This window comes from Vipera berus, assembly GCF_964194415.1.
Source record: "Vipera berus genome assembly, chromosome: 3".
Lineage (NCBI taxonomy): Eukaryota > Metazoa > Chordata > Lepidosauria > Squamata > Viperidae > Vipera > Vipera berus.
Window position 1 is genome coordinate 192,811,721 of NC_138204.1, and position 24,163 is coordinate 192,835,883.

At 39.3% G+C, this 24,163-nt stretch overlaps 1 protein-coding gene across 5 annotated transcripts in view; it reads right to left on the reverse strand.

The window, feature by feature from the left end:
* Positions 1-1,585: 1,585 nt before the first annotated feature.
* The window catches only part of NIPAL2 (NIPA like domain containing 2), a 42,218-nt gene continuing 19,640 nt past the window's right edge, over positions 1,586-24,163 (reverse strand). For 2 of the 5 annotated variants that reach the window (XM_081323285.1, XM_081323284.1), the window contains exons 5-10: positions 21,354-21,450; positions 16,606-16,741; positions 8,648-8,736; positions 4,481-4,544; positions 2,846-2,940; positions 1,591-2,511 (exon numbers count right to left, since the gene is read on the reverse strand). In XM_081323285.1, coding sequence (XP_081179411.1) covers positions 2,411-2,511; positions 2,846-2,940; positions 4,481-4,544; positions 8,648-8,736; positions 16,606-16,741; positions 21,354-21,450 — 582 coding nt within the window. In that variant the 3' untranslated portion in view covers positions 1,591-2,410. Of the gene's footprint in view, positions 2,512-2,845; positions 2,941-4,480; positions 4,545-8,647; positions 8,737-16,605; positions 16,742-21,353; positions 21,451-24,163 lie in introns of all 5 variants that reach the window. The other 3 variants (XM_081323283.1, XM_081323286.1, XM_081323282.1) reach the window with 3 other exon arrangements.

The window sequence follows — 24,163 nt, forward strand, 5'->3', positions numbered from 1 at the left end:
ACATCTGTATATTTGCTTGCCAATTTTGAAGTTACAAAGTTCAGTTTCTGGAACAAGAATCAGTTGCTTGAGTTGAATCTACTTGCTGCTATAGTGTTTGTCCACTGCTATTGATGAGCACATAATTGGAACAAAAATCACTACCAGGAAGAGCTGCAAATAGTTTTGCAAATTGCATGATACACTTAAATAATGTAGCATGCAAAAAAGGGTGTTGAAAGTCTTTCTTCTAAATACTAAATTCTAAATACTATAAGGCAGAGTTCCCCAACCTTGGCCACTTGAAGATATGCGGATTTCAACTGGCTGGGGAATTCTGGGAATTGAAGTCCGCACATCTTCAAGTGGCCAAGGTTAGGGAACACTTCTGTAAGGTAAACAAGAGCAGCACTGAGAAATAGGTTTCAATTGACACAATTTTTAACCTGTAATTAGCTGATAAGTGGCACTGCAGCACAAACATGTATTCTTGCCAGCATACACTGGCAAGGGGAATTCTGGGAATTGAAGTCCGCACATCTTCAAGTGGCCAAGGTTAGGGAACACTTCTGTAAGGTAAACAAGAGCAGCACTGAGAAATAGGTTTCAATTGACACAATTTTTAACCTGTAATTAGCTGATAAGTGGCACTGCAGCACAAACATGTATTCTTGCCAGCATACACTCAGGTGTGATTTTGACTTACTCTTTTCCCATTATTTTCATGAAATAATAAATAATAAATAATAATAAACCTTTATTGTCAAAGTACAACATGTGTACATTGAGATTAGCTGAGCCTCCCCCCGTGCTCTCTCCCCCCAACACACAGTGACAACAAACCCTCCATCCCACCACACCATGTGAACCAACTACACCACACACCGGCCTCCCAAGTCAATTCTGCATAAGATTATGTCCCATTTAAAAGCCTAACAGCCCACAGATAAAAGCTATTTTTCAGCCTGTTGGTACGGCTGGCTATATTCCTATATCTCCTACCGGATGGTAGGAGAGTAAAGAGATACCGTCCAGGGTGTGAGTCATCCCTGAGAATCTTCCTCACTCTTCCAAGGCAACGAGCCCTGGCGATGTCATCCAGTGGTGTCAGGGAACAGCCCACAATGTCTTGTGCTGTGCTCACTACCCTCTGTAATACTTTCGTATCCGCGGCTGTCAGACCAGCATACCAAACCACAATACCATACGAGAGGACGCTCTCTATAGTAGACCGGTAAAAGAGGGTCATTAGCTGTTGTTCTACCCTGTTTTTCCGCAAGACCCTAAGAAAGTGAAGCCTCTGTTGGGCCTTTCTAGCCACCTGAGTTGTGTTAACTTTCCAGGTCAGATCTTCACAGAGGTAGACTCCCAGAAATTTAAAGGAGGAAACTCTCTCTACACAGTTCTCTCCGATGTGAAGTGGGGCAGGTTCCTCCTTTTTTCTCCGGAAGTCTAACACCATCTCTTTCGTCTTGCCGATGTTTAGGTGCAAGTTGTTGTTACTACACCATATGGATAGTTTTTGTACCTCCGCCCTATATGCTGTCTCATCCCCACCTGTAATAAGACCCACCACAGTTTATTTATTTATTTATTTAATTGGATTTGTATACCGCCCTTTCCCGAAGGACTCAGGGCGGTTTACAGGGAATTAAAACAAGAAATACAAAAATTAAAAACAATTAAAAAGATTATAATAGTCCCTGAGAGAATAAAAACCCCAATTAAAATTAAAATTAAAATTAAAGTTGTATCATCTGCGAACTTGATTATTGCAGTGGATGGGTCAGATGATACAGAATCATAAGTGTATAAAGAGTACAGGTAGGGGCTAAGCACACAGCCCTGTGGCGTGCTGGGGCAAAGCTTCAGGGGGGTGGACAAAGCAGACCCGACCCACACTGTTTGTAACCGATCCCTAAGAAAGTCTTGAATCCAATCGCAGATGGCGGGGGAGAATTTCAAGTCAGTCAGCTTCTCGATGAGAATGCTCAGCAAAATGGTGTTGAAAGCCGAGCTGTAGTCAACAAAAAGCATCCTGACGTAACTTCCAGGCTTCTCGAGATGACTTGCTACAGATCTAAATTCATATACAGATGGCAGTCCACAAGTCCTTTTGCACAATTCAACTGACTAAAAACCCTGTGGCACATCTAACTAAGCCCAAGAAATGCAAACAATAAGGAATAATAGCACAATTAATGGCCTAAAGGGATACACCCAACTCAAGTTTAACGGGCTGCTCGCTGGTCTTCAAGCAGCATTGCTAGCTTGCACTGCAGTGTATTTATGATAGTCAAGGGATTCTGGAAGATTATGAAAAACACTCAGGAGCTGTGAGGATCTGATATATAATTAGCAGGAGAAAGAGGTGTAGTAAATGCAAAACACATAAATGGAAGATATATATATATATTTTAAAAAAACCTTTTTATTCTTTGGCTGGAGCAGTGAGAGAGATACCTTCTTCATATAAAGAACCGTAGGATGGGTTATTTGAATGTGGCTGTATTGTGCTGCTCTTCTTCTTCCCTGCGGGATTAAAATAACAATAAAAATGCTTGGAGCAAATACAATAAATCAAATCCAACATGTTTAATTATATTCCTTCTAAAAAGCTTCTCGCTCTAGGCTTCACTTTGTTTTGCTGTAATAGACTATGGCAACGGGATGGAAATAATTCAAGATTTTGTTTTTAAAAAGTGCATTGGCAATAGGAAAAGAAATTAAGTGCAAAGTAATTTTTATTAAAGATGATTTGAAGAGGTATCTGATGTGGTTTTTCTCTTCAGCCATCCCGCTAATGGTTGTTTTTCAGCTGTGCGAATAGAAATGACAGACAAAATATTTCCAGACTCTGACTTACCAGGAATGTGTCCACAGTCTATATAAAATGTTGTCAAATGTTCCTTGCTTCTGTTCTGGGTTATTATAGAAACGCCAATAAATGTCAGAGAACACCTGCAGAAGAGTTGTCAAACTTGTGACTTTCTTGCAACAACCACCGGCTGCCTTCCAGATGTTTTGGTCTACATCTCCAAAAAGTCTATTGGCCATGCTGGCTGGGAGAAATGGGACACGAAGCTCCAAATCAGTGGAGCTTATTGAGGGCTTCTCTCTGTTGCTGAAAAATTTGGAAGCCAAGTTTATCAAGGCCATGTAGATAAAGCTAATATTACCTCAGGAAGCCTTTGAATAATGATGGGCCGAATGCAATTAATTTATAATACATCTTAAGTCATACCTGTTAGGCTTCTCATACCACCAAAAGAGGGTAAGGCTGTTTTGTTTAACTGAAGTACACTTGCTGTTGCTGGTAAGCTCAAAAGAGCCTTAAACCTTCTTATCTCAGAGATGCACTTTTAAAAAGTGAACTACAGGTAGTCCTTGATTTATGACCAATAACTTAGCAACTGTTCAGTTACAACAAACCTTCTCAGAGCTACTTGTGATAATGTTTTGAAGTTCTGACAACTGTCCCCTCAGGGTCACATTTTGGGTGCTTGGCACCCAGCCTGCATTTACAGCATCTGTAATGTCCTGCAGTCACGTGACCACAATTTTTGCCGGAAACTGGGATTTGCCTCGTTTCCCCCCCAAAAAAACAAACCACCCCTTGGATATAATAGGTTTGCTTCAAGACCATGGCATTCACCTGACCAGCACAAAAAAGATCACAACATTTGATGCAGTTACATGGCAATCTGTTTAACAACCATGAAGACATACTACCCTAATTCTGGGCTCAATTATAGTCATAAATCGAGGACTACCTGCAATTGGTTGAGCTGCTAATAACTACCGGAGTTTCACCTCTGAGGAACACTGGATGAGCTGCTCAGAGATGGAAATGTTGTTTTGAATAGCTTTTATGTGATTCTTGGTTTTATTTTACTATGATTTGTTTTGTGTTTTGGCTTTTTTAAAACCATAATTGCTGAATTGTTCTGGATTTGAGAAACATACTTTGCTGGATATTATTCTGCAGCCCCAGCCCTTTGCAGTGAAATAAGTAAGTACAAGGGTCAAGTAGCCAGAGTTCCTTTTGAGAAAATCTTCTGGAATGAAGCCTTCCTAGTTCTACAGCAATATCTTTAAGAGGGCTAAGCTTAAAAAGTATACATCTCCCTGGTAGTTCAATAATTTGTTTTTGCTTTATGTGTCGGCATTAGTGGTTTTAATATATTTTATTCTCATTTATCTTTCCTGTGTTATTTATTAATGTATCCTAAATTGTTTGTAATGCTTAGCCTGCCTAGTTTAATTGATGGATGAAAACTCCCATTCATACATGGAATTAAAACTGAATGAAATAAAACCAACATGTGATCCTTATTAAAGCTATCCTCTAGCGTGAGAAGCTGTAGTCAGACAGGCAATCCCAGATTACCCTCTGTAACTATAGACTGACTTGAGCCATTATGTGGAATTTGTTGCATCTTTCTTCTTCCTCTTACCCTAGTTAAGAACTTGAGTTTAATTTTGGAAGTAAATTACTTACCCAAACAGAGACATGAAAGCACTCAGGAAGCCTGCACCTTGGAATTCGTGATAAAACATGGCTCCTTAGATAGAGACAAAATCCAAAACAGCACTGCTGTTATGATGGTGATGAAAAAATAACTTTGCAAAGAATGCACACTTTTACAACTTTTGCAGTGCCCCTCTCTGTCACATGTCTGCCAATCTACAATCGGTTAGCAACCACAGTCTTGTGCCTGACCCATTTTTATCTCCTTTCGAGCTATCTCTTCCTGAGCTGCTTCTCTCCACAGAATAGCAGGTCTCTAAAAGTGGTAACTGCAAGTTGAGCTCTGTCATCTGATTAGAACTCTGTGGTGGGCTGTGCTGCTACCTGACACTGACTGGACCCTTATCAGTTTCAGACTAAATGGTTTATTTTGGTTCCTAAGCAAATGGCACACACGAACACATTGCTTTTAATATGCGTTCCCCATTGTGCCCCTTCTTACTCTCTTGTAATCCATTCTCATCCAATTAATGTAAATACAAACATCAATTCCCTTTTTGATAATTATCCCAGCATCTAGGTGAACATTCCCAAAGGGATTTGCCATGTTACTCAGTTTCTCTGTTTGCTGAGATCCAGAAACTTTCTTCTCAACCAACTGTTTGGAATTGTATCTTTTGGATGTAAAACAAAGACTGAAGCGAAATCATAAACATAAAGCTGTGGTCATGTCATTTTTATTTAACAACCATTTTGCTTAAGGACTCTGTTGCCAGTCCCAGATGGAATCACTAAATGAGAACTACCCATATCTCTTTCCGTTCCCAAAAAGCAGGGATGTCAAACTGGCAGCCCGCAGGCTGGATGCGTCACCTGCAGGCCATGCCCACCCCAGCACCGCAAAGGCAAAAAATGTCATGATACATCATGATACGTCATGTGATGTGATCGAGTTTGACACCCGTGACAAAACACCTGTTACTACTATTCTTCTTTATCCATGCAGGAAATGTGTCAACTTTCCTAACCAGCTGGAAATGAAAATTATGGGAATATCATCTGGAGAATGGTGTTTTCTACTATAGAAGAGGTAGTAGCAAGAATGCGCAGCTTAAAATTTTTCACAGCACATGAAAAATGCACATTATCTTCTATAATGGGTATTCAGAATAGGTTTAAGGAATAGAAGAAAGAGCCAAAAAGAGACAAGAGTCAGATAAAAGATAATTGAGTCTGAGTAAGAAATGTAATTTGAAAAAAAATAATTTTTTTAGTTCTCCATTTTGGCTAATGCAGGGCAAAAATTGAACAATAGAAATTAGGTCATAAAAATCTAATTGGATGTACTATCACTGTGTACTATCACAATTAGTAAACTGTATCACACAATTGGTAAAACTATCATTTTAAATATTAGTCAAAAGCACAAACTTATTTTTACAGATCTGTAACTACTGATATAAGATAAATACAAAATGCAAAACAAAATAACAAGAAAGAGTTTCAAATATGCCAGAAACCCCCATGGGCTCTTATTCATTAGAGCCTCACTTGGAAATCACCTACCAAAACAAGATGGCAGCAAAGGAGTTAGATCTAGATCTCTGGGCCAAATCATTAAGAACTTCCAGCTGGTGAATCAATCATTCACACTTTACTCAAGTAGAATGTACACAGAATGCTGTATATTTAAAAGATTTCCCATTCAATAGCATTGTGAACTGATTTTAGAAATATGAAATAGACAATAAATTTAATAAATTGGTTTTTTTTTTTTAAAAAAGACAAAATTAAAAGGAACATTCTCAGCCAGAGGAATAAGTTTTATCCTGAAATCAAAAGTCAAATTCAATGAATTAAAAAGTTTAAATTGCTATATTTTCGCTGATTACACAAATCAGGAACTTCCTAATGAGTTTATAATCATGCAATTTCTCTGCCTTGCTCACAGATTACTTGATACTTGACACCCATTTAGAATCATTTGATGTTCTGCCTTAATTTGGTAGTGCGGTACCAATGCTAAATTTCAGGTGACCAGTATGAATGCAGATGGAAGAATGCCCGAGCCAGAGCAATGACTACACTTAAGCGAGAACACATCTACTTTTGTGACTTATGGGGTTTGGGTTTTTTTTTGGGGGGGTGCTATTTATCAGTGGGATCCCTTAAGTAGGGTATCAAAAAAAATATGGTCACAGCAGGGTGGCTTTGCTTTTGTGGCCACAAGGGATGTCTGGGTTTTATTCTCCCTGCCCCCACCTCCAATGCCACCATGCTACTGCTATTTACAAGGGACCAATAGTTGCATGTAGCAAGAACACATGGAGCAAACTGGAAGCCTCTCCAAGGGTTAGCTCTTCTGCGGAAGATATCTTGTGTCAGCCATTCCTTGACAGTAATGATAACAGTTTCCCAATAACAAATATGGCATGCATACACTATAGGTAAATTGCTTTTTAAAATTTTTAATGGCACTTTATGCAAGTCAAATTCAGTGTGAATAAGGATATTTAGAAGTTGGCCCAGAAGCACACAGGATCAAATTCTCCATTTGGTTACATCATTACAGCTGTTTGGGGTAAATCTTTCCTCTGGATCAAATAACAGAGACCAATTTTAACCCAGCTGCTGAATCAATCTGTATTTTCAAACTCTGTGAGCTCCAAATAAGTAATCCATATAAAATAATGGAATTCCTGAATGGAACTATTTTGAACAAACTAATGACTGAACAAACCCCGGTGTGTGTTAAAGTGATCATAAAATTTAGTGTAAGAATAACTTTTTGGCTCACTGAAAATATAGTATATTGGTCCCATTTTGCTCGCTTCTGTCTTACCTCAGCACACAGTGCTTGGGAACTGGAGTCTCTTTTCAATCATATCCACTTCACATCACCCAGGGTAAATGTAAGTACCGGTAACTTAAAATGACCTTGGATTCGTTCTACTTTTTTCACCTTGGTCTTACATGTATAGCATGTTGAAACAAAATAGGACTGCTTCAGTACATGGTTGGCTAGCAACTGCTTTCATGCTGAAATTACTTCAGCAGTTAAGGGAATGGGAGATTAGAAAAAGATCCAGTGTCTCAGTGCAAATACTTGTAATAAACCAATAAAGCAACACAGAAGGAGATAATGGGTGCTAAGAAAATTTGTGCCCTATGAATCAATTGTCTTATTCAAAATGGATCTTCACACATTAGACATGTTCCAGAAACATGTCTTAAGGCAGAGGTCCCCAACCTTTTGAGCACCAGGGACCAGTTCCATGGAGAGAGGTTTTTCTGCGGACCAGAGGGGGTGTGGTTTCATGTTCTGCCTGCATCCTGTGGATGGGGCTTTGCTTGTTTGTGCAGCCCAGTTTCTGGAATGCCGTGGCCTGGTGTTGGTCCACGGACCGGGAGTTAGGGACCCCTATCTTAAGGCATCAAAAATGGCAGAGATAAGCATAGTCTTTAATGGATGATAATGATGATGATGATAATGATGCGTGGAATTTAAGAAATGCTTATGTTTGATTGCATCACATCCCCAAGGAAAAGTGTTTATCATTAAGATAGGTGGTAGAGAGAGAGAGATCCCAGGTCTTTGTGGGAACCCTAGCCATGAATACCGTGACAATGCACAAGGGAACATACTGGAGCATCCCCTTGCAAAACCTACTTTTATTTTTACCCTCCTGAGTTCCCTGTTGAAACAAGCCATCCTTAGCTAGCCTAGGGATAATGGTGAAGATAATTTTTATTTCTAGCACAACAGTACCCCCCTTTATGGTAAGACCCCAACATCTTTTGTAACATGAGGTTTTCCATCTACCCTTATTACTTTTTTTAAAAAAATACTATTCATTAATTTGCTTTCATCATAGTTAATGGGCAACCATGGGAGTTGGGCCTGCTTTCATCAACTCTGTGCCTCTGTTTTCCACTGCTTGGATAAGCTTCTCCAACTTTTGCCCTTGATATCAATTGGTTTATAGCTCCCATTCCCACTAAGCATTAGATATGATGCTTGGGAATTCTAGGAGTTATAATCCCAAAGTGCCTGGAAGACTTGAGATTGTGGGAAAGGATGCTATATCAGAGTCCATGATTCCAGAAAACCCAAGCACAAGGAGTCTCCCTCTTAGTCCCAAGTTTGGTGGAGAAGGGAGGGGGGGAGATTGATGCCTTTATTTGATCAACACCTACCTGCAAGGATAGAACTAAGAGTAGAGAGCACATAGTTCAGTGGAATGACTTCTGCTGAACTGTAGATCTCCATTGCTTGATTCAAGAACCTGTAAGAAGAATGTCAATCTAACATAAATAAGAATTTAAAGCCCAAGATATAATTCCTACATTTTTAGGAATTTCAACACTCCTTCCCTAGCAAAAACAACATATTTGAAATAAACTCATCCTGTACTAGGTAAAGGTAAAGGTTCCCCCGCACATGCATGCTAGTTGTTTCCGACTCTAGGGGCCGGTGCTCATCTCCGTTTCAAAGCCGAAGAGCCAGCGCTTGTCCAAGGATGTCTCTGTGGTCATGTGGCCAGCATGACTAGACGCCAAAGGTGCACGGAACGCTGTTACCTTCCCACCGTAGTGGTCCCTATTTTTCTACTTGCATTTTTATGTGCTTTCGAACTGCTAGGTTGGCAGAAGCTGGGACGAGTAACAGGCGCTCACTCTGTTACGCAGCACTCGGGATTCGACCCGCCAAACTGCCGACCATCTGATTGACAAGCTCAGCGTCCTAACCCACTGAGATACCGTGATCCTAGTCATCCTGTACTACATATATTTAATTAAAAACAATAACAACACGGCAGATGACAATGAGTTTTGCCTCATTTTACAATCTTTCTTGCCATAGTTGTTAAGTGAATCACTGCAGTTATTATTAAGTTAGTAACACAGTTATTAAGGGAATCTGCCTTCCCCATTTACTTTGCTTGTCAGAAGGTTGCAAAAGGTGAACATATGACTCTAGGATATTGCAACTGTCATAAATACATGCCATCATTTATAGATTTAAAATAAGAAAACAATGAAAAGATCAAGTGCAGAAGTTGGACATCTTTCCAGCTGATTCTGTTCCACTATAAACAAAGCCATTATTAAGGCCTAAAGAGATTGACTTGATAGACTTACAGCTGACCAAGAGCAGACAATTCCCTAGATCAACATATTTTGATGCTTCTAACCTCTTTGACTATGATTATTTTTCTATCTATTCAAAAGTTACAGGGTCTTCCAAGCAGCTGTTTGCATATTTGAAAATAAAGATAATTCACTCTTACAAAGCATGGGAAGGCTATTAAAAAAAATCTCTAAATGTTTCCAGCTAGCAATTTCAACTGTGATAAACAAAGCTACATGAAATAGTTGATGTCAAAGCAAGATCTGGAAGAAAATATTTGCTACCATTGCCTGAAAATGGGTCAGATCTACAGAAGAACTCACAGATCACTGCAAATGACTTGCTCATTCTAAAAAAGCTGCTCACCACACAATGTTGCTTTTAAAATTACCTCTATTGACTTGCAAAAGGAAACTTTTCCTCCAACCTCATCACAAAACTCATTGTCTAAAATATGCAAAAGAAAAGTGTAATGAGCATTAAATATTTTGGAAGAATGGGCTTTGGGCTGATGAAACAAACATTGAAATGTTCAGCCACAGCTATACAAGATAAATTTGGAGGAAAATAGGGAGATGAAATTCAAGGGGGGAAAAAAACCCTTAACAACAGTTAATTTTGAGGATGGTTCCATTTATGCTTTGGAGCCAGTGGCACAGGCAATATTGTGAAGATGGAAGGAAAAAGGAATAAAACTAAATATTAACATATCCTAGAAGCTAAGATATCCTCAGTGAAGAAACTAAACTGGAAAGAAATTGGACACTGCAGTAAGAGAAATCAATCAAGAAGCATTTAGTTACAAGAAAGGATAACATTTTGGAATGGTCTTTACAGTCCCTAGACCTGAATATTGCTGAATATCTGTGAAGAGACTTCAGAACATTTAGAGCTTGCTGGCAGATTAAAAATATTTCAGAGATAGAAGGACTCTGCAAGAAAGAGTGAGAAAATATCTGAAAACTAGGATAGATTATCATCTATCTGATAACTAAAAAGCATTCTTACCTACTGTACCTACAGAAAACACATAGAAGCTGTTACTTCTGCCAAAGGTATTACAAAGTCCATACCTCAAAAGTGTTCAACTCTCTGCATCATATTCACTGTTTTTGTTGTTTTTAATCTATACTCCACTACACACTTATGCTATATATTAAAATTTGCAGTAACCTTGTGTAACGTGTAAAGGTTGGTTCACCTTATCACATAAGGTTTCATTGACAAATACAATTTGACATGGGAAGGGTGGCTAAACCTTTGCATACCATTGTACGTTATATTCTAATTTTATTAGAGTGAATGTTTATTAGATATTTAAAGACAATGAAACAGGATATTTCATTTTATAAGCAATGGCACCTCTTTTCTGACCACCAGGCATTTCAATTTTTAGGCTTCTGGGTTTTTAAAATACTATACATTAAAACTGGTGGCAATCTACCACTGTATGTCTTAAGAAAATTTCATCACAATTTGAATGCAAAAGTCTTCACCCTGCAGAAGACGATGTGGCATTGATTGATATGATATACCAAAATAGCCTTTTGATATCATGTTCAAGTCCAGTTTCTAATCTGTTTTAACCATTAGGAATTATTGTGGCTTTTTAGCAATAATGGAGCAGTTCTCCATGGATCCAAAATAATTTTTAAAAACTTGCGTACTTATGGAATAGTCAAGGTTTCAGTCATTGCAAATTCCTGATTTTAGATATTTGTTCTAATGTCAGTCTGAGAAAATCCAACACAAAAGTGTGAAGATGTTGCAAAAAGCAAAAACAGATGGTTCACCAAAATAAGTCTTGCATTAAGTTTGTCTGCAAGCTATTTTTTGTAATTTCCAGATTTACAAGATTCTGTTATTGCAACGTTACAATAAAGTAGAGCTAGTTTTTCTGAATGCACTTCTTGTCTGGACTACCGCTCAAAGTTGACAGGAGGGCACTAGATTGGGGAAGGCTGACTTCTTTGACCATATCTAATTCTCTTGTAAAATAGTCTGAGCTAATTGACCCACATTTTTACATCTTAGGGCAATTAAAGATTCACATCTTTATTTCAGTCCTAAATTTCCTCCCTAGTAGTTTCATCAAATGATCCTGAATTCTAGTATTTATGAAGAATAAAAACTTGATCTAAATTTTCCATACTTATAGGAATTCATAATCTACATTTATATCTTCCCTTCATTTACCTTTTTGAAAGCCTCACAAATTATCTTTTTATGTAGGGAAGACTCAACTTAAGCAGGTTCTCCTCACAAACTAAAGATAAGCATTTCCATCACTGCATTTTATCCATCTGTCAGAGGGTGCTCCAGATAGCAGACTGCACACAGAAGGATCCAAGCTCTGTCTTTAGCAAGACCTATTAATAAGACTAGGGACACGGTGGCTCAGTGGGTTAGGACGCTGAGCTTGTCGATCAGAAGGTCGGCAGTTTGGCGGGTCGAATCCCGAGTGCTGCGTTACAGAGTGAGCACCTGTTACTCGTCCCAGCTTCTGCCAACCTAGCAGTTCGGAAGCACGTAAAAATGCAAGTAGAAAAATAAGGACCACTACGGTGGGAAGGTAACAGCGTTCTGTGTGCCTTTGGTGTCTAGTCATGCCGGCCACATGACCACGGAGACGTCCTTGGACAAGCGCTGGCTCTTCAGCTTTGAAACGGAGATGAGCACCGGCCCCTAGAGTCGGAAACTACTAGCACGCATGTGCGGGGGAACCTTTACCTTTACCTTTATTAATAAGACTAAGTGATGGAGAAGTCAGCTATATAAATAAGGAGTAACAATTTTCAGGGTACCTAGTGAGCTTCATAGCAGAGGGAAGCATGGAACTGGGCCTTGAAACACATTAATAATTATTTCTTCTCTGATCACCAAGTTCTGTTCAAACACTCCTACCTCTAGGTGACCACAACTGACGGGAATAAATTTAAAATTTATTGTTCTTGATTAGAATGGATATGACTGTTTTTTCTAGCCTTATGCCATTGGCCAACTTCACTGAAGGACATTGGATCAGAAGTTCAATACATCAGATGAATATTAGGTTGGAGAAAGAGCCAGACATGAAAATGATATAACTATTTGCTAAATCCCCTTCATGGATTACTGCCTTGTCGTGGCGAAGGGGCTTGCGTAATTCAATGAAGCTATGAGCTATGCCGTGCAGGGCCACCCAAGACGGAAAGGTCATAGCAGAGAGTTCTGACAAAATGTGATCCACTGGAGAAGGAAATGGCAAACCACTCCAGTATCTTTTGCCATGAAAACCCTATGGACAGTACCAAAAGGCAAAACGATATGACGCTGGAAGATGAGCCCCTCAGGTCGGAAGGCGTCCAATATGCTACTGGGGAAGAGCAGAGGGCTAGTACTAGTAGCGCCAGAAAGAATGAAGCGACTGGGCCAAAGCCGAAAGGACGCTCAGCTGTGGATATGTCTGGTGGTGAAAGGAAAGTCCGATGCTGTAAAGATTTTTTCTCCATAGGAACCTGGAATGTAAGATCCATGAATCAAGGAAAGCTGGACGTGGTCAAACAAGAGATGACAAGACTAAACATTGACATCTTAGGTATCAGCGAACTAAAATGGACAGGAATGGGTGAATTTAATTCAGATGACCATCAGGTATACTACTGCGGGCAAGAATCCCTCAGAAGAAATGGAGTAGCCTTCATAGTCAATAAAAAAATAGGAAAAGCAATACTGGGATACAATCCTCAAAATGACAGAATGATCTCAGTTCGAATTCAAGGCAAACCATTCAATATCACAGTAATCCAAGTCTATGCCCCAACCACCGGTGCTGAAGAGAATGAAATTGACTGGTTCTATGAAGCCCTACAGCACCTTATAGAACTAACACCCAGAAATGATGTCCTTATCATCATGGGGGATTGGAATGCTAAAGTAGGAAGCCAAAAGATAACTGGAATAACAGGCAAGTTTGGCCTTGGAGTACAAAATGAAGCAGGGCACAGGCTGATAGAATTTTGTCAAGAGAATACGATGGTCATAGCAAACACTCTTTTCCAACAACCCAAGAGACGGCTTTACACATGGACATCACCAGACGGTCAACACAGAAATCAGATTGACTATATGCTCTGCAGCCAAAGATGGAGAAGCTCTATACAGTCAGTAAAAACAAGACCAGGAGCTGACTGTGGCTCAGACCATGAGCTTCTTGTTGCAAAGTTTAGGCTTAAATTAAAGAAAGTAGGGAAAAGCGCTAGGCCAGTCAGGTATGAATTAAATCATATCCCTGTTCAATATACAGTAGAGGTGACAAATAGATTTAAGGAATTAGATCTGATAGACAGAGTGCCTGAAGAACTATGGACAGAGGTTCGCAACATTGTACAACAGGTAGCAACCAAAACCATCCCAAAGAAAAAGAAATGCAAGAAAGCAAAATGGCTGTCTGAGGAAGCTTTGCAAATAGCTGAGGAAAGGAGGGAAGCGAAAGGCAAGGGAGAAAAAGAAAGATATGCCCAATTAAATGCAGAATTCCAAAGAATAGCTAGAAGAGATAAGAATGCCTTCTTAAATGAACAATGCAAAGAAATAGAAGAAAACAATAGAATAGGGAGGACCAGAGATCTTTTCAAGAAAATTGGAGAGATGAAAGGAACATTTCATGCAAAAATGGGCATGATAAAGGACCAAAATGGCAGGGACCTAACAGAGGCAGAAGAGATTAAGAAGAGGTGGCAAAATTACACAGAAGAACTATACAAGAATGAGCTTAATGTCCCTGATAATCACAATGAGGTGGTCACTGAGCTCGAGCCAGACATCCTAGAATGTGAAGTGAAGTGGGTCTTAGAAAAGCTGAGCAACAACAAAGCTAGTGGAGGTGACAGTATTCCAGCTGAGCTATTCAAAATCTTAAAAGACGATGCAGTAAAAGTGCTACACTCAATTTGCCAACAAATTTGGAAAACTCAACAGTGGCCACAGGATTGGAAAAGATCAGTTTACATTCCAATTCCAAAGAAAGGCAGTGCCAAAGAATGTTCAAACTATCGCACCATTGCACTCATTTCTCATGCTTGTAAAGTTATGCTTAAAATTCTACAAGCTAGACTCCAGCAGTATGTGGATCGAGAACTACCAGAAGTACAGGCAGGATTTCGAAGAGGCAGAGGAACTAGAGATCAAATTGCTAACATACGCTGGATCATGGAGAAAGCTAGAGAGTTCCAGAAAAACATCTACTTCTGCTTCATTGACTATGCTAAAGCCTTTGATTGTGTGGATCATAACAAACTGTGGCAAGTCCTTAGAGAGATGGGCATACCAGACCATCTTATTTGTCTCCTGAGAAATCTATATGCGGGCCAAGAAGCAACAGTGAGAACTGGACACGGAACCACTGATTGGTTCAAAATTGGGAAAGGAGTCCGGCAAGGCTGTATACTGTCGCCTTGCCTATTTAACTTATATGCAGAGCACATCATGAGAAAGGCAGGGCTAGATGAATCAAAAGTTGGAATTAAGATTGCCGGAAGAAACATCAACAACCTAAGATATGCAGATGATACCACTCTAATGGCAGAAAGTGAAGAAGAACTAAAGAGCCTCTTGTTGCGGGTGAAGAAGGAGAGTGCAAAACTTGGGTTGAAACTAAACATTAAGAAAACCAAGATCATGGCATCTGGCCCTCTCAATTCCTGGCAAATAGATGGGGAAGAAATGGAGGTAGTGACAGATTTTATTTTCCTGGGCTCCAAGATCACTGCAGATGGGGACTGTAGCCAAGAAATTAAAAGACGCTTGCTCCTCGGGAGGAAAGCCATGACAAATCTAGACAGCACACTAAAAAGCAGAGACATCACCCTGTCAACAAAAGTGCGTATAGTCAAGGCTATGGTCTTCCCAGTTGCAATGTATGGCAGTGAAAGCTGGACCATAAGAAAGGCTGAGCGCCAAAGAATTGAAGCCTTTGAACTATGGTGCTGGAGAAGACTCCTGCGAGTTCCTTGGACTGCAAGGCGATCAAACCGGTCAGTCCTAGAGGAGATCAACCCTGACTGCTCTTTAGAAGGCCAGATTCTGAAGCTAAAACTCAAATACTTTGGCCACCTAATGAGAAGGAAGGACTCACTGGAGAAGAGCCTAATGCTGGGAAAGATTGAGGGCAATAGAAGAAGGGGACGACGGAGAATGAGGTGGCTGGATGGAATCATTGAAGCAGTAGGTGTGAGCTTAGATGGACTCCAGAAGATGGTAAAGGACAGGAAGGCCTGGAGGAACATTGTCCATAGGGTCGCGATGGGTCGGACACGACTTCGCAACTAACAACAACAACAACAATTTGCTAAATTATATCTATTGCCTGTCCTATATCTAATTCAGCTTTAAGAATTAGTATGATTTCTTGCCATCATCAGGGTGGAATTTAATCTAGGAAAAAATGAGGAATAATCCACAGCAGCCTTCTCTAGCTAAAGTCTTCTAGAAGTGTTGGGATCATTATTCCCAAAATTCCCAATCAGCAATCTTACCCAACTAAAGTGAAGTAAGTTAGGAAAAGTTTGAAAACTCAGTGTTAGAAAATGGATTTAACATTCCCAATCCACATTTACTAAACAAACTTTGTTGACAATGCTGTTTTTCGACATGAAACTACAAACTGTTCCTACAAACTTGCAAATATCAAACAGAGAGGGAGGAAAGAGATTAAGGTGAACTGAAAGGTGAGTGTTAATGACTGACCATGGAGCTAAAAGCTACCTTGTTGATTCAACAAAGTGGTAAAAAGCTGTAAGATGTAGCTGGCTTGAAGTCTGTGAGAAACATAAAAGTATGTTCAAGAAAACCGGCCTGTTTAGTTAACATCAAGATAAAGCATCACAGTCATAAAACAAAACTAGAAGAGAAGCTCATAAATGCTTTTGTGTCCAAGTTTGGCAGGAGCTGACTGTTCTTTTAAGCTACAATTTAAGCATTAAAAGAAAACAGAAAAGTGGAGAAAACAGTACTTTATATTAATATAAATTTTCTAAAAACTTACTTGACTTGAAATATACACGTTGACGTCATTAGAATGAGCATAAGATAGAAAATAGGGTAGGTTAGCTGCATGTTTCCTTTCACAGAAAATGTCAACATGGTTGCCACTGCTTTCACTGAAATGACCGTCAGAGATGCTGAAGAAAAATAAAAAGAAGCCGATTTAATATTAGTAAACATAATTTTATCAACCAATTATGAGAAATTGGTAAGTATGTTCATTTAGTTCCAAAACATAACAACTACTACCAATGGCCTTCTACTGAAAACTTTTAAGAATTGATAACATGGAGATAGTAGTTAATTATTTATAAGCAGCCTCTTTTATCTAAGGTAGAAGAAAACTTATTATGGGGTTGCAGTAAAATTAGTATGTAGAACACCAATAGATATTGCCAATTTTGAGAAGTGGGTCAATTGAACTTATAAAGAGCATCGTGTTGATACACTATGATTACAATGTCTGGATCAATAAATCTTTGGATTTTGTATCTATCGAATAAATAGGTTTTCTTTGTATGATAAGCATATCAGCACTAGTCTTTCTTTTTCATCTAATTCCACCTCATTCATCTAAATAATATAATTCATCTAATCACACTACTGAATTCATTTGAAGAACAAAATGATCTTTTGTCAGGACACATAAAAGAAAACGTAATCTTGTTCATTCCTAATTCTCTGCTTGTGGTGACAAACTTATCCAGCCTTCCCACAGCCATAAATTGCACCACTAATATATGCAATATGTGCCTCTTTGTTAAGCCTACTTAGATATTAACTGAAAAATGGTATTTTTCCATAATACAGTACAACCGTTCTATGTGTGTATATAATTTGTGGTTGCGCTTTTATTCACAGGGGCAATTTCAGATGTTTGGCACCGTTCTGCAACTCTTTTGTCCAACATGAGAACCAAGGTAAAATAACAGAGGGTAGACCTCAGCAAGTTAAAATGTTGGTATGTGGCTTTGTGGGACGAGAGAGTCAACTGATGTAATTTTTTCCCAATAAAACTTGCCGCTTCCATTCTGCTTGCTGACAGATATATTGCTAGAAGTGAAGATATTAAAAATGATGGTAGAGATGATGAGAACATTTCCACTGTTATCAAGCCTAGGGAGTCCCTAAAAGCATCTATTATTTAAATGTAGCAATTATTTTTCTAATTAATATAGAACCAAAATAGGATGAATTGGGTTGTGCACTCTTGAAAACAACTTCTACTTAGCTACAGTGGCAGCAGTTGGAAAAAAGATTATTATCCATTTGAAAGCAAAAAAACATTCCTGTTCATTTGCCCTAGTTTGCTTCTTGACTCTAACCATATAAATCCCAGATTAAGCACGAAGCAAGGTGCTGTGCGATGAGTCATTTTGCAGAACTGCATTGCACAAACCATTTATAGATTTATTCAACTTCTTTTCTAGTTTCATTCTAGGAAAAATAAAAATTTCTTCATGCCTATGTAGTACAGACCTTATTAAGGCAAGTGGGTCAGATACAGAAAGCATTCTGATTTTCACCCATTCTCCTTACCCATGCAAATCAGTATGCTTGGAGCATGGAAGAGAACAGAAATAGAAAACCCTTTTATAAGCTTTCCGAAAATAGTTTTGTTACAAGCTATCTTTCCAAAGTCATTTGTTGGTTTAATGTCATTTTGGATGGGCTGGACCAGTACCGGTCTGTGGCATGCCAGCAACCGGTCTGTACAAACAAGTAAAGCCCCATCCACGAGATGCAGGCAGCACACAAAACCATGCACCCTCCAGTCTGCGGAAAATCCTCTCTCCACAGAACCAGTCCCTGCTGCCCCAAAGATTGGGGACCTCTGGTCTAGATAGAATCCCTATGTAGCCCCAAGGGGACTGAGTCCAACCATCCTTGAATTCCATGGATCCTTATCTAACTCCAAACAATGCTAGCTATTAATTGAGAAGATTCCTGTGCTCAGGATGTTTTGCAATACATTTGTTTAATTGGACCTTCACAGGTGGACCTGGTCTTTTGTGCCTGACTTTATTTCTAGAACAGGACAGGATTGTAACTCTTTATTATTCTCAGTCAGCAAAATTTCCTATTGCAAGACATGCAGTTGTTGTAAGAGATTTAAATGTCTTCAGATACATTTGGGAATGCTTGAAATATAGCATCATATGAATTGTATAGTATCTTAAAACCAAATTCAAAGAATCCAAATCCACCAGCAGAACAACTTATGATCTCTTACAAAACATATTGGAATGTTGTGTGAAACATAACCCATGGATTAAACTAAATGCAAGCAGATGACTGTAACATGCAAATGTGAATGATGTAAAATTGTTGCCCATTATTGGCTGTGGCAAACTGAGCCAAAAAAAGTACTCTTATGGGCTCTAGCAACTTTCTCCAAACTTGTGTTCTCCTAATGTATTGAACTACAGTTTTAGTAGTTTCTGGGTACCAATATCAAACTGACCCATGAATACTGGAAGCTGAATGGCAATACATCTGGCACCAGGGTGGGGAAAGCTGCAACAGCCCATTAGAACCGTTATCTACTTGGGCCCCATATGTGAAAACCAACTTTATCTCAAGACACACTGGGTGCATCTAGGTTCCCGAGTCCCAGTCAGTGCATCATTTTGAACTCAATCAATGAACTTGACAGGGTATGTCATAAGAATCTTCCAGGGATCTAGTGAATTTTCTGCGAAATATAACCAACAAAATCATGTTTTACCTTGGGTATGTCATAAAGAATACAAACAATTGCACAATCTTCAAATGTAAGTTTACTTTTACTCTGAATGGAAAATACACGTCCGTATGACAGCACACTATGTAGTGCTCATATGACCATATGGCCTCTACATGCTTTTGCTCAAAGGTGCTTAACAGACTCAAGGTGTTTGGTTTTTTGTGTGTGTGATTTGTGGTTTGTTTCATCCAGTGCTGGGTCAGAATTTCTTTTTGCTTTAACAAAACGTTACAAAAACTCTATTTCACTCTTCCTAAGAGCAAATGGAAAAGGTATAAGCCTGAGAAAACTAGTCCAAAGCAAATCCACAACGCCCAGCTTTACACAGGTAATACTACACCTGCAACAAACACCTGGAAATTCTGATGCCACAGCATCAAAGATAAGCTAATGTAAGGCTCATGAATCCCATGTAAACAGAAATGGCCTCCAACACTGATCCACAAATGTGCAAGATCTAATAGATAAATACTGTTTAAGTTGTATCTATATGCCAGCTTTTCATAATATAGAAAATTGGTGAGACCAGTGTGGTAGGAGATGCTCACGAAAATAGCAAAACTGAAGGGTAGGGTAAAGCTTCTTATCAGAAAGCCGCCTTTAGCAGCCAGTATGATCTGTGAATAAGCACTATGGTTGATAGCTAGGTATAATAGAATAACAGAGTTAATAGGACCTTAGAGGTCATCTAGTTCAACCCCCTGTTCAAGCAAGAGACCCTATACCATTTCAGACAAATGGTTGTTCAATTTCTTCTTTAAAAACCTCTAGGGAACTTCCCTGTATACCATGTCTCACTGGCTGTAAAGAAAAATGTGAAGATGTGATTTCTGAGGCAGTGAGCATAGCTCTCTGAGCCGATAGAATAGACAGATTCACTTCAGACAGCAAAAGGCCAATGCTACTATTTTCCTATTGGCCTTGGGGCTCGAGGGGAGGGACCGGTCAAAAGACACCGAGTGAGTTTTTATGATCAAGGAGGATTTGAACCTGGTCTCCCCAATTTCAGTCTTAACCACTACATTATGCCAGCTCTGAGCATAGGTACTTGTTGACTTATGGCCACTAAAGGCTTCAGGTTAGGGATCAGAATTTCTGTAACTAAGCAAGGTGGTTGTTAAGTGGGTCACGCCCCATTTTATGACCTTTTTGCCAGGGTTTTTAAGTGAATCACTGCAGTTGCTAAGCAAATCGGGCAATCATTAAGCTTTCCCCATTAACTTTGCTTATTGGTATCTGGCTGGGAAACTTATAAATGGCAACCCCACGACCCCAGGGTGCTGCAACTGTCATAAATACATGCTGATTGACAAGCGATGAAATGTTGATCATGTGACCCCAGGGATGCTGCGATATTTGTAAGTGCAAACACTAGCCATAAGATACTCTTTTCAGTGCCATTGTAACTTTGAAAGATTGCTAAACAAGTGGTGATAATTTGAGGACTGTGAATTTCTAAATGTTCTTATATAAGAACCTCTATCCTAGCATGGATAGGGACGCGGTGGCTCAGTGGGTTAGGACGCTGAGCTTGTCGATCAGAAGGTCGGCAGTTTGGCGGGTCGAATCCCGAGTGCCGCGTAGCAGAGTGAGCGCCTGTTACTCGTCCCAGCTTCTGCCAACCTAGCAGTTCAAAAGCACGTAAAAATGCAAGTAGAAAAATAGGGACCACTACGGTGGGAAGGTAACAGCGTTCCGTGCGCCTTTGGCGTCTAGTCATGCCGGCCACATGACCACGGAAGAGTCCTCGGACAAGCGCTGGCTCTTCGGCTATGAAACGGAGATGAGCACCGGCCCCTAGAGTCGGAAACGACTAGCACGCATGTGCGGGGGAACCTTTACCTTTACCTTTTATCCTAGCATGGAGGACAAACAGAGCACAGGACCTTAGTTCTGGTTCCATACTAATTTATCACCAGCCACCAAAATGTGTGGAGAGAAAAACAGTGTGCTTATACTTAACAAAAACAAAACAAAACACGCAAGCTGAACCACATTCTTACCTAGTAGTGCTACCATTGTTAACAAAACCAAAATGTGCTTTGCTTCCTTTCTCTTGTAGAAATACAAAAGAATGCAGAAAGCTACTATTTCCACGATCTGAAAATAGAAAAAATAGCAAGCTTAAATTGTTTAAAAAGGAAAAAGTTTTCAATGAAGTCTTTAACACAGTCTAGTTGCTCTTTTAAGATAAGTAAGAAGAGCAACATCATCACATTTATCAAGTAATTATCTCCATAAACATTTCCAAAGGCAAAGATAAATTCCATTTTTCCTATGTTTCTTACCCTTTCATGTGCCTGGAAAGATTTAAACAAAGGAAGGAGAATTGGGGGGAGCTTTGCTGTAGTAATCTGGCAAACAAAGGCATCCAACTTTAATAATACTGAGACATAAATGTACACAATCATCTTGGTTAGGAAAGGAAATAAAGAAGGCCAACTAATCTAAGTGCAATGAGAGTACTCCTGTATAAGCAAGCTGTAGATTCTGATTCTTAAACTATGGCCTATGTTATTCATCATTCATATTATTCAGCTACCTTCTTCTTAAGCTCTAAAAAAACACAGAATAAATTTATAGTTCAGTTCAACACACCTGCAATGCATTTGTAACCATATGCTGGCTTTCAATCATTGCCTAGCCAACTACTTGTCAAAAGGTTGCATAAAAGAAAAATATACCAGCAGGGTTTAATCGTATGCTAAAGAGAGGCTGCTTTGAAAGACGTTTCACAGATGGGACTGCCTTAATATTACATATAACCTAGACCCGCAGTCTCAGAGCTAACAGCGACACCCCAACCTGTGTGACTTTCCTATTCAAAGTAGTTTTCATCTGGGCCATAGATTGCTCTGGAATTAGCTACTGAATTACAGCCTTCACAAATTTGATCTCCTCCAGCTATCTTGGTCTATAGCTCCCACGTCCATGGCCATCCTGGCTGAAACTTATGGGATTGGATGATGTACAAATCCAGAGGGTACCAAATTTGGGAAGACAGTTCCATAGAGGATCTTTAGAGCATTGGTGCTGGAATTCTGGAGTAACAAGGCTATACACTTATAAAACTATCTTATGGCATCCTTGATTAGAAAACTGGTTAATTCAGGTTTGCACATTTAGCATAAATCTGAGCAGCTGGGTAAGCAACTCTTTTAAGATCTCAGAAGTATATTTTTATGTCTCTTGCCATTTGATTCTTTCACCTGGAGATGCCTGGAAATAAATCTGGAAACATCTGTATCTAAACCAGTGCTCCAAGTTAAGATTCTTTGTTCTTGGGCATTGTGCAAAGCAAGAAGAATATATGAGTATTCATTAAATGTCCAGCTTCTCCATGCTCTTACCTATGGCTCCAAACCATAGCCAATAAACTACTTGCCACTTCTAATGGACAGCTTGTTTACTTTTGATCCAGATGAGTTTCATATGAATTCTTATAAAACTGTCATAAATCTGTTCCATTTCATTTCCCAGATTAAAAATATGCATGAAAATTTAAACTATATGCTTTTTCTGCTAAAGTATGTATTTATTTGTATGTGTCTTTTGAGCCAAAAACTGCATTGAGAAAATTAGAGAAGTACATAATTCAAAGATAACTTGCTTTTGAACTACATATTAACATGTGAAATACAAATCAAGCAGTGTGGGATCCTTGGTGCTCTCTGAGTGTGGCTGTTTTCTTGCAGAGATTTCATTATCAAACTAAGTAATGAAATCGTTATCAGTGCACTAATGGTCTTACCTAGTTTGGTAATGAAACGTCTGCAAGAAAAAAGCCACACTCAGACAGCACCAAGGATCCCACAGTTCTCCTCTATCAGAAGATCATGTAGTCTTTTCTTTAAAAAAGATTGATTAGGTTTATCAGCATCCTGAGACACTTCTTACCTTAGGGTTTTCAAAATGTATTTTAATACTGGTGTTTAGAAAGGAAAAATCTGAATCAACTCAAGGGTTATAATCATTCACTGTCCTAATTTTCATAAAAGAGCTGCTACTTCTCCCTTCTTGTCCTTACCTTCCAATTAAATAAATTTACTTCATTTACAACTGAATCTATGTGAGAGTGATTCATTTATATACATTTGGTGCCATTTTAATACAAAAATCCATTTCTAGTATGACAAATGAGTGGGTAAGCAATCCCTATTTTTCTTTCGCCTCCCCGGTCTCAAGTAATTTTTCAGCTGAACTTCATACAGTTTGTCCCAGAGGAAACAGAAATATAAATTATACTTGCAAAGCAATTTCCCCCATAGCAAGATAATAGACATGGAGGGAAAACTTTTTATTATTATTTTAAACAAAGACTAATTTCATGTACACCTTTCAGGTCTTAGATATGAAAGGCACCATTCTCACTGTTATTTCTTTTCAGAACCATTTTTTCTAAACAAATCATGCTGTCACCATCATAGACAATGAAGATTGTTGTGCAATGTCCAGTTGTTTTTTATTACATGGGTGGCCATATAAATTGGGATGCGGTGGCTCAGTGGGTTAGGACGCTGAGCTTGTCGATCAGAAGGTCGGCAGTTTGGCGGGTCGAATCCCAAGTGCCGCGTAACAGAGTGAGCGCCTGTTACTCGTCCCAGCTTCTGCCAACCTAGCAGTTCGAAAGCACGTAAAAATGCAAGTAGAAAAATAGGGACCACTGCGGTGGGAAGGTAACAGCGTTCCGTGCGCCTTTGGCATCTAGTCATGCTGGCCACATGACCACGGAGACGTCCTCGGACGAGCGCTGGCTCTTCGGCTTTGTAACGGAGATGAGCACCGGCCCCTAGAGTCGGAAACGACTAGCACG